Here is a 15,518-nt window from a genome sequence, read left to right as displayed (position 1 = left end):
GCTATAAAACATTTTGTAAGTGCACTTTTCAATGTCTGAGGGCCTGCTTGTAGTCAAGATTTAGCACCATGTCACTGAGAGTTGTTACACAACAGTCCAGAGCATACTGAGCTTTATCTCCTTTTATATTTCAGAAGACTTAAAAGTGTCTGAAGTCCTGTCAACAGTAAAAGCATGTAAACGTGTGCTTTAGTACTTTGCTGATTGTAGTTCTTGACTGTTTTGAAAGCTAATTAAGAAATTAACATATTTTTAAAGCTATAGAAACCTGTCTTCTTAAAAAGCAATATTTAGGTCATGAATATACTGTCCTTATTATCAGTAGTTGGCTTTAAAAAAGAAGTTACACATACATCAGCTCTTTTTCTTAAGACTGTAGTTTGATAGTTCCACAAAAATTCGATCTAATGTGATCATGTTACAAAGAGAAATAGAAAATACATCCTTTCATATTTCCACTTCCACAGTGAGATGCTGCAGAGGTAAGATAGTTCCATGTGAGAATGAATAGCACCTGCCAAATGAACCTACACATTAACTTCCTGAGCTTCTGGAAGCTGCCTTGGCAAAAATGCTTCCTGCTGCAGAGAACATGAAATGAACTTCAGCAGCCTTGTTGTCATTAAAAATTTGATATCAGACTTTGCACAGATGTATTTATCATCCAGTCGTGGCTGTTTTTTGTGGTTCCTATTAATCCCCTTTCACTCTGCAAATATTGCAAATAATTTTTTTCTTCCATTCTCTTATGTTCGATTCAAAGTATTAAGGTCTTGGATCCAATCCTACATGTTAAATGTCATGAATCACAAAAACAGCTAAGTGTCTATAAATTGTGATGGAGATAAGGGCAGATGAGGCTAGAGTAGCACCTTATGTCTATATCTATCAAACTATTTTCATATTAGAATATTTTCTTGACTCTTCAAAATATTTTCTTTTTGCTCCTGAAAATCTTCATAACAACAAATCCAGTCAAAAAATAATCAGGAGTTTTCATAGCAGTTTTCTTTCAAAATCTCTCATCACTTCTCATCATTTTTCCTTTCCTTTTTCATATTAATGAGGATGTTACAGTATCAGAGCAACATTTCCTACAGATGTGGTGCAGTGTGCAGCCCTTGGAGAGAATTTGGAGATACTTTTTGCTTTGTTACCTGAAGTGCATCCTGATTCATGGTCTGTAAAAAGAGGTCTAAAAAATACAGTCAAAGTTTTGTTGCTTCTCATTGGGGGAATTTCTAGAAGAAAAGTGCCTTTATGTTATATTTTTGTCACATGTATCAAAGTGTCTCTAAAATGTTTGTCTTCAGATTGAATACTTACTCCCCTAGCTATTCTCATAGCAAATTTGTCTTATTGAACTGTTACTTATAAGAAGAAAGCAATAAAATCTGTAAGCAGGGAGAAAATAGTTTAATATCTTGTTTGTGGAGGGCATAAAAAGTCAGATGATTTTCAGTGGAATAATAAGACCTAATTCAGTTGAAGCAAAACTAATTCTAAGAAAAATTAAATGCTGTTAATCTCCTCAGTGTCACATTGTGAACAGTACATCTTTCAAATTATGCAGTCAAAATACCACAGTTAGGCAGCAGTCCCTATGTTCAGAGCAGGCTTATTGTATATTGCAGGACAGGGAGCTCTATAAATAGAGAAAAAAATAAGCTCTCAGCTCCCCTGTCATTAAAATAAAATAGTTTGAACAATATGAGGTTTTTTATTAACAGCCTTCTTCTGATGTAGCCAAGCAGGAGGGGTACATTACAATTACATAAACAAGATAGTCTGCCATAATAAAGAGTAGTAAAGTGGGACCCAGCCTCCTGGATTTCTAAAACAAATCAAGTGCAAAATGATGGGATCAGTTTATCCCAGTGTAGAACTGTGGTTTCACTGCTGTTTGCTTCTTCCAAAAGGAGTGTGTACATTTACACTAAGTCCTGCTTTTATGTCTGACAATTTGGAAGCTGATAAAAGGGAAAGTAGAAAGTTAGGGCTTCTGTTGCTTTTCACCAGATCATGGAACATGGCAGAAATGAGTTACAGCAATTAGGATCAAAAAGCTGAAAAGCAAGAGCAGGTTGTTTTTGTATAACAATATTAACTTGGCTGTAAGTGAATCATATTTCCACTCTGGTTAAGTTCAGTTCCAACTTTAAATGTGATGCTTAGGAATTCCTGTAAGAACGGTCCTAAAGGCAGAGGCCAACTTAAGCACAACAGTTCAAAAGTGTCCATCTTTAAATCTGTAAAGTCAGAGGTTTTAATACTTCAAGCAGTGGCAGCCAAACATCTCAAGATGGAGTAGTAGGATGGTGGGGTGGATGAAGGATCATGTCTGAGACAAAAAGAGCCACTGAAGTGACGGATCTGATAAATACCTGTATCTTTCCTAGATGTACAACTGTCTTCTGAACAAAAGCAACCAGGTGGTCCCGTTAGGAAATGATAAGCAGTTAGAGCTGTGAGATTGCAGATAAATGGAATTCAGATTAGAAAGGTTCCATTTAACTCATGCAGAAAGAATTTGTCTGTAGTTTCCTACAGAAATGCTACCAAATTTGCAGCTAAAAAGATTATGTCCATACTAACACACAGTGGATTACAGCATGCAGCAGCTCAGTCTAACTCATTATGTCAAAAGCAGTCAAATTCATCAAATCTTTAAAACTTTTATGAGGATTGTATGTATAAAAACATTCAGTTTTAGACAGGCAGCATTTGGAAACAGTGATGTTCAAATATTTCTTATGTCTTATTTTTTTATCCATTCAGCAAAAGTATTCTCTGCTTAGGTTTAGCATTCAGAAAATGTCAAATTTCTAATTTTTTATTTAATAAAACAAAAGCAACAGGTCTTCTGAAGTGTGCTAAAAAATTTATAAGTAATTTCTGTTCAGGTTAAATTGTAACTTTATTATTTAAGAAGATGGTAAAACAACAGAAATACTTATCAATCTAAGAAAGAGGCAAAGAAAGTTAAGAATTGCTACAAGACAATGATTTTCATGTTAACAGGTTAATAACATTTCAGCTACCCAAAGAAGTTTGTTCTTTAAAAAAACCTCAGACTTTGATACCTGGGCAACATATATTTTTAAGCCCACACATGCTGTCGACTATAAATGGAAACCAAGAAGCTAAGGGATAATTGGTTTTTTCTCTCTTTCATCTCCTATCTCTCTCTCGCTCCCCTCTCCACCCCCATTCCCCCCCCCCCCAATAATCAGTTAGTTTTGGGGTTTCCCTTTTATTTTCCTGAAAAATCGTTTAAGTATGGCCTGTTATTTTTTCTTTCTTCATCAAATTCTATAGAGCAGATGAGACTTGAAGAGAAAAAATCCCCAATATTGTAGATCCTTCATGGTCACGTCTGTATATCCCTGTATGTCTTAGATGCTGATCAGCATTGCCTTTTGTCTCACTTTCATCCTTTTCTTCTGGGTGATTGCAAAATAGGGTAACATTAGGGCTAGGTTAGTCCTGTAATTCATCATGTAACCACATCTGGGTAGATGAGGCTTCTGCAGCTGAGCATGTTTGAATCTATTTTCGTAAACTGCTTATAGTAACTAGAATAAAGAATGACAGACTGCATTTACCTGTATTCTTTACACTTCCTGTAATAATATAGCACTCTGTACAGAAACAGGTTGGCTCATGAAACAGAGATGGTTGTTTTTATTGTTGCTCCCTTGCTAGTAATTAATCTCAGCCAAGACAAGAATACTGAGGATGACTTGTCTTGGTCACTGAAAGCCTTAGAAAAATGAATTAATCTCTTTATCACTGATTTTCCTCACTGGAAAACTTACCTCCTTTACATAGTGGTTGGAAAGCTGTATGTTACTGTCTGCAGAAGGGAATGCTATGATGTCAATCTGAATATAAGTCTTGCAGTTTGACAACTTCATTAAGCCAAACAGTTGCAATAGTGCATTTGTCACACCATGCTTTCCTGAGAATAAGGAAACCTGGTATAAAATATGTATGTTAACAGGAATTGTTCAAACCATTGCTGAAATAATAGAGCCTTCTAAAGCACAAATGAAATTCCCTTTTGAGCTTCTTGTTGCAAAACTCTGATGATTTTCCACAGCTTTGTTACATTGTGAACCACAGCCCTTAGGAATATTTGAGGGAGAAAGGAACCCTTCCTGCTTCAGCTGCAGTGTGTTTTCCACAAAATTTTGGTTTTTAGTAAAGCACCATAGCTGCTTTGCTTAAAATATTTTTAATATTAAAATATCAATAGATTAATTTATACATGAAAGATAAGTTGTACAGAAGATAATCCACAGTAGTTAGTGTGTGATGTGCAGAGGTACTGAAAAAAGACTTATCTCCACTGCACAAGGCAATCCTAAAACCATTTTTACCAGTTGTGAAGTTCCCCCCAGAACTTCTCAGTATAGAATCACCGTAACAATTCCCATCTTACCTGCACCATATCAGAATGGCTGTGGTATATTTGGATGATGCCAGTTAAGGGCTGATACTCTATGATTTGCCCTGGGAACTCAGTAGCATATGAAAGCACATGTTAAAATAAATGAGAAGTGCACATTTCAGTCCTGGTGAGACACTCAAATTACCATATTGACCAGTAGTTAAATAAAAGTAACAATAGCATTTAACACATTCTTGGCTAGCACAACATCCTCAGTATCTAGCACCTGGATGGTCAGCCCGCATACCTCTTTATATTCCACTCCTGCCTATGACACTGCATTAATGAGCATGAGCATGTTTATACACAGGGCTGGATGTCCTGCCAGATGTCTCCAGCTGTGCACACACAAACTTGTTCATGCAATTTGTGAGCACAAAGCCCTCTAAAAACATCTAGAACTTGCATGCACCTTTCTATAATGTGTCTTATGTCCACAATCTGATACTAGTATTTAATCCAGTTTTGGCCAGGCTAAGTCCAGTTCCAGGTGAATTTAGCAAATATATTGTGTTTTCTGGTTATCACAACTACTTCTGATAGGAAGTAACTACAGTGGCCTTTGCAGTCCCAGTAACAAGACAATTCTCCAGCTTATGCATGATCTGCTAAGAAATTTTGAGTCTTTTGCCTGCCTGGTATTTGTGCTGTGTCTGATGTGTGCAATGTTCAGTGTGAATGCTTCTGTGTTCAGTATTTGTTAAAAGCTAATATCCGAGTAGTCTTAAATTTGTGTTCCATATGTATCCCACCAGAGGCAGTATAATTCTCTAGTGAAATGAAAGGTATGAAGACACAAATAGAGACAGACCTGGTTATGTATTCTAAATGTGCAGTTTCCTTTGAAATGCCAGATCTGTACTGGGCCTTCCTGCAGAACAGAGCACAGAATTTGAGGATTATAATTGAAAATCAAGACTGTGATGTAGATAGCTGAATGACCTGGAACATCAGCTGTTAATTCACATTCAGCTATTGATCCTGATGATCATCAAGCACATCCCATAATTGACTGTAACTATTTTTCCCAAATGCTTAAGCTCAAGGAGACAAAAAGTCGTATGATTTTTTTAATTTTAAAAAGAATACTTAGCAAATAAACAAGCTGCAGATCAGTATCACAGAGAACCTTTATGATTAAATACCTATGCATGGATCCCCATCCCTCTCAATGCAGAAATCTATTTCTCCCCTGCATTCTCTTCTTTCCTATGTTTAAAAAAATCATCCTATCAGATGTACAGGAGCTGTTCTCCCTGTGCATCACAGTGTGTTACTCCATGCTTGAATTATGTATGCCTTAATGGCTTTTAGAAACAGAAGTACTGTAGATCCCCCTCCCTCACATTACATCAAGGGGAGTAGCATGGATAGTCTCCAGCCTACGTTCTCCAGTGCTTCCTGTTCTGTTTCTACACTGCATTATTGGGAGCATGGAAACATCTTCAACACAAACAACAAAAAAGATACTGACAGTGATGAAATGTAAAAAAGTAATTAAAAGATAAAGACATGTAGTGTTATTAATGCAGGTACTAATTTCTCACGGTCTTTCTCTTGGTATGCCTTGTGAATGCCATTTGTCTGGTAATAGTAGTTCTGGTTTTGTGACTGCTAACACAGTTTACACCATTCTATAAAAAGACATTGATTAATGGCACAGTTTTGATTCCTAACAATATAATTTTTCACTTCTGTATTTTTCTTTAAGTGGTAATTGGATTTTTAGGCCTACTAAAGCAACCCTGTGTTGTAAGAGGTGTTTCCACATTTGGTGTTCCATAGTGCAGTGTACCATTGCACGTAATCCCTAATTCATTAATTGTAATGGAAAACCCCAAAACATAGTGTATAAGTAGAATATAACATTCCTTCTCTCTTTACAGTTGGATCCTGAAGCTAGTGTTCTTCTAAAAGAACTTCAGGTGAAACTTAGCAACGTGTTGGATGAACTCAGTGTAACATACGCTGCAAGGTAATGAACCTGTCTTATAGCAAACCTTAGAGAAATATTCCTCATCAAAAATCTACCTTGTTGATTAAGACTGGGTGGTTGTTTGGATGTCCTGAGGTAAAGCTTGCTTCTGCCTTGATGAAGTGGTGTGCGTGTGTATGTGTGTGTATGTGTCTAGAGTCTGAAACATACAGCAGTAACTTCAATGTAAACAAAACTGAAAATCATCTGTGGGCATGAACATGTTACAAGATGAGGCTGATGGCTTTTGTTCTGCTTTTCAGAAAACAAAAATTGATCAGTTTTTCTTGTCTGATGTTGTGTTAAACTTCTCTCTCTGACCAATGTTACTTCCTGAGGCTGAGAGCCTGCCAGAGATGTCCGCCTATGTTTAGCCTGCTTCAAGTGATCACAGGAAAAGGCCTTCTTTGGGTCACCAGCTTGCCTGTAGCTCTGCAAGAATTGTCTGATGAGCCTTATTCTTAAAATCTGTCTTTAATCAGAGTGCATGCTGCAGTCTTGAATAAATATGGTGCTGTGCCAGCAGTGCATCTGCTATAAAAAGCTGTAAGATATTTTTGCTCCCAATTAAAAAGGAATCTAAGAAAAGAAGGATTAGTGCTGTAGTGGCATTCATTAAGCAAAGTCTGCAGTTGTTTTTTTAATTCATTGAACTGGCTGGGTACCCACTGTGCACTTTTTTCTGAGTGTGCTTAGTTCATCATATTGTCTTGCTTTATCTTTGCCCCCAGGCCCTGGTTCTCAGATCATTGACAGTGCATGAATATTGTTTCTTTCCAGGGCTTCTTTCTGAATGAACTGACAAAGTTTCTGCAAATAAAACCAGGAACAGTTCAATCTAGGATATGTTCCAGATAGCTACAACACTCCTCATGGGTCAGATAATTGCTGGAATTTGTGAGGTTAGCAATGTTAGAAAGACAGGTAATGACAAGAAAAGTCAGTGCACTGTTAGAAAGACGGGTAATGACAAGAAAAGTCAGTGCACTGTTTTGGCTTTTATTGGAGGAATCAGTCAGAAGGATTTACATGAGCGTCTTCAATACCAACTTCATGATGATTTTATCTAGGGCTTTGAAGTGTGTAGGCATATACACATTCAAATGTACTTCAGAGAGTTTCCAGTGCTTCCACATGGAAATTTGGATTCTCTTTTTATGATTAGCCATGTAGCTGGAACAGCTCACTGCCTAATTGTAACATTTCTTTTCTCTCATAGTAAATTCTCTTTCACTTTCCTCAAGTTAATCTCTGCCATTTATTATTTCACATTAATAGGCCCAGTATATTTACAGCCTCCGTTTTGCATTTTTATTCATAAATAAATCTAAACAAATTCAGTTCATTGTGAATCAATCCATAAACCAAACTACCATGTGTGCGGAAGCTTATTCTGCCTCTGAACTATTGACTGATGAACTGCTGTTCTGCATTGTTTAAATATATTGACTGAAGACTGTATCCCATCAATGACACAAAGACTGTCAGACACGTTACTCAACCACATCAATTAAGAAATGGAACAGTCTTCAGAAAAACTGAACAGATGCAGCTTGTGGAGGGAAAATTTGTTCCCACGCACCTTGAAGTAGAAAAGATTCCTTCTGGGAGGAAGAATCTGCTGGCTTCTTAGGGGTTTGGGGTTGTTCCTTTGGGGGGTTTTTGCAAAAGAATATTTTAAACAGCCCAAATGTTTTAACTCTGTCTTGTTGGGAATGAATACACAAGCTTCTGATGGTGCTGGCTCTGTGAAACTTAGGAAATGGTCAAATAGAGCTAAATGGGGTGAAGTCAGTAGCAGTTTTCTATTTGACCTCAAGAAAAAGATAAGAGCTTGGTTCATACCAACCATCAAGAGAAAAATGATTTATTGTCAGCTGTTCCTGTTGCCCTTTCACACAAAAATAAAACCTTGGGAAGCTGTTGGTAGTTGTTAAGTCAGTCATAGCCTGAACTACAGGTTCTGGGACCCCTATTGCTTCCAGAAAATAACTACTTGGCACACCTATAAGGTCATGAAAAGCACAGTGACAGAGCAGAAACAAGGGGAAAAAATCAAAACAGTACATAAATTAGTTCTATGAACTGTAATCCTTAGGGAGGTGTTATTTTTGGTCTGTAACACCTGCAGTATCTTGCATTTGTGAACTTTCCATCATTGCAGAGAAGATTTAAGTCTTGTTAAAGAGCCTGATACAAAATGGTAAATATTGGTTTCTGTCACAGAATTCTTTCATTCTCTTTTTTCCCCCCATCCTGTAGTTTCCAATTGATTATTGAAGATTGCATAAGACAAATGAGCAACGAATTGAGTCAAATGAGAGGAAATGGGAATGCAGCAGCCAACAAGAACAGTGCAGCCATTGATGCTGAGATTGTGCTTCGGCCTCTCATGGATTTCCTGGACAAAACGTAAGTGTGGCAGGCTAGGAACAAGACACCATAGTCAGGCAGGCATAGGTGGTTTTGCCCTGAAGCATCATTAAGACATAAAAATACGCTGTAGTATTTTTAATATCTGTAGTCCTTGCATGTGTGCAGAGTACTAGGTTTAATCTGTTTGCATATTTTGCCTGGGTTCCTGGCCCAGAAGAAATTTTAGCTGCTTTATCTGCATGTGTCAACCTATTTTTAGCAGTGTACCTTGTCCCATGTGTTAAGCTACAAGAGGGGTATGTGTTGCTTTCAAGCAGTATGATTTTAAATATTAACTGTCTTTGAGTTAAAACATTTACTGCTTGCACAAGTCTTGAAGAAAAGCCAAAAGTGTTTATAGATTACATGGGCTGTCCTAAGCTCATTTAAAAAACTGGTGAGCTGACTTTTTGCTTGTCAGGTTCAATCCCAAATTGCCATTTCTCAAAGTTGACTTCATAGCTTCTTAGAGATTTAGTTGAATAATGGCATAATGGAAACAAAAAATTGGTTTTAAGTTACTGTCCAAATAGAAAATATTCCTCACCACAGGAATGGTAAGTGGAATTTTAGCAGATGATGAGCCCATACACAGAAAATAAAGATGTGGGAAAAAAAACAAACAACCAACCAAAACCAAACCCACAAACCAAAACTGTTAGGGAGTATCACCTTTCCTACAAATTTATCTTTCTATAAGGACTGCAGACATAGCATGTTAATATGGTCTGGGTTTCAGTTATTTCTTTAGTTATGATTTTAGTTATTTGCTTACAAGGAGTAGTAAGAGATGCTAGAAATATGAATTGGCATATTTAGGATGTGATATGTATAATGATGTTACAGTAATATTTTTTTACATGAATAGATATAATTCTGTAAAATTACCTACCAAAGCATTTGCATGATATTAATATGAAATATTCCTCCTATGCCTGAAAAAGGCAGCCCTTTATTCATGACACTACTTAATCATGGCAATACATACAAGACGGTTTATGAATATACTCTTAAAGAAAAAAGTGTAAGTATATGGACCCTCTTAGTAATAGATGTGATTGCACAGACTTGCCAGTATATATAGAAATAAACGCTTCAAAATGATAGCCCTGAATTTGCATTAGCTACCAGCACTCAATTGTACATCACAGGAGAAACACAGGGCAAAGGAGATGTTTGGTTTTTAAGACATAAACAAATTATATAATAAAACCTTAATTTAGGGGCTTAGGAATGCTACATTGTTTCATCAGGCAAACTGTATAACTCAGCATCATTTGCATTTTTTTCAATAAATATATATCAGTAATATAAAAGTGGAGATTTACATGATTTTATAATTTTCATGTGTTTTCTTTTTACCAAAAATATTCACTCTTAATATGCAAAATAACTAACCCATTGAGAAATACTCATTGGTAGAGAAAAGCTAAGCCATAATGTCCATTAATCTGAGTATATTTAATACAGCACCTCTGAAGTCTTGATGCTGGAGACTGGTTTGTGCTTTGTTTTATTCCAGTTTAAGTGTCTCTGCGAAAATCTGTGAGAAGACCGTTCTGAAACGGGTTTTAAAAGAGCTCTGGAAGTTAGTCTTGAACAAAATAGAAAAACAAATTGTGCTTCCACAACTGACAGACCAAACTGTAAGTGTCCTGTCACATTACTGTGCTTGTGGTATCACATGCGATTGCTACATTTGACTAGTTGTTGGGTTTTATTATGGTAGCCTCTATATGAAGTGTCCCTGTTGGCAGGCATGGTGAAAGGTGTATAGCTAGTTGCCTTTAATTTGCTAGCTCTGTTTACTGCTGAACAGACAATTAAACAAAATCAATGAAAGTAGGGTACTGTAAGAGAGATGTTTCCATTTTGTAGCCTTGAAACAAAGAGGTGAGAGGCACAGACATTTGGATTTGTTTATTTTGTAATTTTTGGATATATCTTACTATTGTCACTACTAATAAATACTGACAATTTCAGCTGCTGTTCTATATTGCATCTTTTGCAATTGAACCATACAGAAGCAATTTTTATTTTTCTGGAAACTGAAATGTTTTGGAGCAGAAAGTCTAATGAAAAATTGTTCTGCATTGTGCTACGTAAGTGGGACTGACTCTTTTTTTCCTGAAATCCAGATATTCAGAACTATGTCTTGCTGAACTGCTGAGTAATGCATCAGTACTTGTATTTCTTGGAGTAATTGTGATAAAACACGTAAGCATGGATTCTGTTTGTCTAAGACAAACATGTAGTCATTGGCCTTTGGTGACTTTCCAGGATTTGGCTATTGTAAAATATTGGTTTAAGTTTGTAACACTTCAGTATCTTTTCTTAAAAAAAAAGAAATTGTTTTGGCTTAACAGCACACTGTTGTGCTGTGTGTGACTCAACTGAGATGTCACTGTAGACAGTTAAGCTTTTTCAGCTTCCTTTGTGCTGAAGAATTTGTTTATATTAGCACCTGAGAGCTATGATTATGGTCAAATCTCTCATTGACATGCTCTGTAAGAATAATTCCAGCCTTAGCTTCAAAATTTTAAATAGAAGAGACAGGAGCACAAGAAACCACTATCAACAGAGTACGCGATATTTGTATCAAATATATGATACCGGAGGGAATCGTGCTGCAGGCATTCAACCACTTGGCCTTATCAACTGGATGAAAATACGTCTCGTGTAATTGGAATTTCTATTTAGCTTTGCAAAACAGTGTCTTTGGCTGATGTCCTACCAGAAAATAAGATCATGTTGACATAAAAAGCAAACACGCTGTAATGAGTCTGTTTCCTGAATTTTCAATATGATTACAGGGGCCCCAGATGATATTCAGTGCAGCCAAAGATCTTGGACAACTGTCAAAACTCAAGGTAATGGAGCCAAATGAAACTATGAATGGCTTGCTCTAATGAAAAAAAATGGATGAAATATTAGTGACTATAAGGCCATGCATCATTCTTGTGCTTATTTACAATAATGTTGCTTATTTACAATTATTGCTTATTACTTATTTACAATAGTAAGATTGAATATGGCAGAAACTTTTAACAGGTGAGTAATGATTTTACAGTCTCATCAAACCAAATGCATGCTTTCTATGATAAGTGATCACTAGATAGGTGAAGAAGAGATCATTGCTGTGTTGCACAAATAGGCCTCCTAAGCATTAAACATCACAAATATGAGATCTTTTCATTGCCTTTGGGAACCAGTTCTTAAAAAACTAAGGTGTGCATACAGTAATTTTTTTTTCTGTGTATTATTTGTGGTGTGTATTGAAATATAGGATGTACCTCTACGATGAACTCATCAGCACTACAGTACTGAAGTCCATAACACACCTGATGGAGAGCTCTGTCATTTGATATTGATGTCACTTTGTTTGCCAATCAATTTTTCCATTAGGGTTTCAGTTTTGGACAGAAATGTGGTAATTCATGCTTCTATGAACAGTTGCTCAGTTTGCTACAGGAGTTAAAATACTGCCTAAGTAAATCAGAGGGTGCTTATTTTAGGAGAAAAATTCACGAGTGTAGTCACTTAATAAATCTTTAACTTCTGTTCTAATAGAAAACCCTTTTTAAAAAAGCTGAGGGCACTAAGAAATGTTAGTTAAACTGTCAGGTTCATTAATACAATTATTTCAGTATCATCTAATTATTTAAACGTAGTACTTAATCTTTTCCCCGCCCCTGTCCCATCCCATGTCCCCCTAACCCCCCCCGAAGAAATATTACATCCTAGGAAAATAAATAAAGCTACATAGATGCTCAGTATTAAACATTGGTTCTTTATCCCTACAGGCTGTGTTTTCAAGAAACATGTGATTGCTCTAGGTTCTAATTTGTTGTAAAAGAAGTATGAAGTTGGATTAATCCCTCTTAATCATAGAGGCTTGAGGAGCATTTGATGGCTTGCTTTGTTTATTTGTTTTTCCAAGCACAGACAGGCCACAATACTGTCTCAAAACCAACTGCAGTCTTAACTTGCTTTGCAGGACCATGTGATTCGAGAGGAAGCCAGAAGCCTGACCCTGAGGCAGTGTGCAATAATGGAAGTAGCACTAGCAACTATAAAGGTACAGCTTTACACGTTTTTGTGTTCTGTGTTTAAATGACCAAGAGCATGATGGACATAAACAGCAAAATCTAATATAGAATGGTCCCTTAGAATCATAAAGATCCCTTTAATGTCAAGAGCCATTTGAAACTAAGTTCCTTGTACCGGCTTGAAAGCAAATGTCTGAGAGTCTGCTTGCAGAAAAGCCAGAAAAAAATACCAGTTGCAGACAGAATATGTTCCCTGAAAGGAATTGGTGGCCAAAGCTTATCTGATTCTTGTGTTCCTTTAATGCTTAGACTTAGTGCAGCTGAAGCAGCTGGGCTAAATCCTTATTATGTTGCAGCACAGCTTCTTTTTCTCCGACAAAGGAGACACTGAGCCTGAAAAGTGTGTTTATTCCTCACTGCCCTCTCCTGCAAATGTGTATGATGCATGTTTTTTTACAGAACACCAGAAAATGAGGCTTTTAATACCATGCATTACTGTGCACTGTCTTAAATTAAAAGTGCAGTTGAATTTTATCAACTTTTTACAGTTTGGAACTCACAGTCCCTCATAAATAATTTAAATTAATTTAAAGATGCTTTTTAATGTATACATTAGTCCCTTTTCTGTGGGGGGGAAAAAAAGTGCATCCATCAATCACATACCTGTTAAAAACCATTGCTTATTAGAGAAAATCCTTCCAACCTTACCTGGTGCTAATCTCATTACTAGAAATACAGATCAATTTATTGGTAAGTGATAAAATAACTCTAAGACTTAACATGTCTGGCAGGATGAAAGCATTAGGCCATTAAGCCAGATGAAATGCTCTGGTAAAATTTTCTTCACTTCCACTCATTTTATTGTTATTGCATTATGCTCCAAATGTAAAAATAAAGAGATTAACAAAGTGCTTTCTATTTTTATTTTTTAATTAAAAAATTGAGGCTTTTATGCAGTCATCACAGATGTGGTTTCTGAAGTCAAAAGAAGCCGTTTGATGTATTTATCTTTTTCCATTGGCCTGAATCTTTACTTGCTGTAAATAACTTGAAAGCAATACATTTGTAGAATGACAGGATATTTTTATGTCTGCTACTGAAGAGACAGCACATCAGGAAGGTAAGGAGGTTGTTACTTAAGAATGAAATTGAAGTTTATATACATACTGAAGTGGACATATTCATGATCAAGTCTTGTGCAACAAAATAGTGTCTCAAAGGAAAAGAAAGTATCAGAGAGGGCTCCTAATTGCCTTTTTTTTTTTACTTGCAGTGGAATTTATATTTCTTTCAGATATAAAAATAGTATTTGGTGATTACTGATACTGTGAAAACAGAAATGGAACAGAATGCTGAAGTATCAAAATGCTGAAGTGCTGTGTGCTCCCACAGGAAGCCCTGGGGAGTCCTCAGTTCAGTGTGTGAATCTAATTAATTATTTTCCTTTCAAAACATTTGTTCTGAATAAGTGAAAGCTGGGAAAATGTAATTTCTAGCCTTGTGAAAAAAGTTAGAAATAGGGAAAATACTCTATTAATTCACTATTCTTATCTCTGTGCAATGCATTCATAAACTGAGCAAAATAACAGTCTCTGAAAAACCTATTTTCAAATTGTAAGGGAATGACCTGCCATTAAAACCTGCTACTGGACTGTGTATGTGACATGGAAGGTTATTTATTTTTTCCCAAAATATGAAGCATATAGCCTTGATCATGCAGAAATTGTTCTTAGAAAGTGAATGAAGACAAACATTGTGAGTTAAGAAAAAGGGCTGCTATATTGATTTAGGAATGTAGCTCATAAGTCTAATGATTAAAATAGACGTGTTTGTTGGTCATGCTAGGTAGGTATGGTTTGGTTAAAAGCAAAAGAAATGGCTACCCAAATAAGAATAAGAAAATTATAAAAATGGCATATCGTATCTGTTAAAAAATGAAGCCAACTGATCATTATAAGAAAAGCACTTATGAGGAGGAGGTTGAGCTCTGTGCTTGCAGTCTTTTTTTTTCCTTTCATTAGTCTAATTTTTAGTACCAAAAAATAATTTGCTGAGCAATTTAGAATTTACTAGATGATGGTGGTGTTAATGCTTTGAAGAGCATAAAGGAATAATCTATTTAATCTTAAATGCATGTAGTATATCATCAGTCTTAGAGAGCCTTGCCAATTTATACTTACATTTCTTAGCATAATTTGCATTTTATTGTTAGGAGAAGTGGCTTTCTGGCCTGTTATCTCAAACTGAGTTCTCTCAGCTATCTTGTTATCTTGGCCAGCAATAACCTCAATTGATAATATTGTGCTATTTTCCATTTTTATCTTTGCATACACTCTAAAACCAGAGGCACTCTACAAAGTGAACCTGGCATCAGTATGACATGTGTGGCATTTGTCAAGTTTTGGCTGTGCCTGCAGCAGCTACAGCATTGATTTCCACATACTTGACATTATGCACTTACATCTGCACCTTTCATTTGTCAGTATGCCTTTCAAGCATCTCGTGTCCCCTCTAAGCCTTGAAATCCCTTAGATTGGAGTATGAGTGAGTAGCAGATGAACTATTTTTAGACTTGCATCCTAAAGAAGAGGGTATTAGGTGTCTAACTGAATCTGTAAAACTCTGT

The 15,518-nt window shown here is 36.2% G+C and overlaps 1 protein-coding gene across 2 annotated transcripts in view; it reads left to right on the top strand.

Annotated features, from left to right (window-relative positions):
• The window catches only part of UNC13C (unc-13 homolog C), a 147,300-nt gene that overhangs the window by 118,989 nt on the left and 12,793 nt on the right, over positions 1-15,518 (top strand). For both annotated transcript variants that reach the window (XM_031046129.2, XM_031046130.2), the window contains 5 exons: positions 6,340-6,428; positions 8,691-8,840; positions 10,366-10,489; positions 11,657-11,713; positions 12,841-12,921. In XM_031046129.2, coding sequence (XP_030901989.1) covers positions 6,340-6,428; positions 8,691-8,840; positions 10,366-10,489; positions 11,657-11,713; positions 12,841-12,921 — 501 coding nt within the window. The remainder of the gene's footprint in view (positions 1-6,339; positions 6,429-8,690; positions 8,841-10,365; positions 10,490-11,656; positions 11,714-12,840; positions 12,922-15,518) is intronic.

Source organism: Melopsittacus undulatus, chromosome 9 (genome assembly GCF_012275295.1).
Source record: "Melopsittacus undulatus isolate bMelUnd1 chromosome 9, bMelUnd1.mat.Z, whole genome shotgun sequence".
NCBI classification, from domain to species: domain Eukaryota; kingdom Metazoa; phylum Chordata; class Aves; order Psittaciformes; family Psittaculidae; genus Melopsittacus; species Melopsittacus undulatus.
This window is presented reverse-complemented; position numbering and strand designations above follow the sequence as displayed.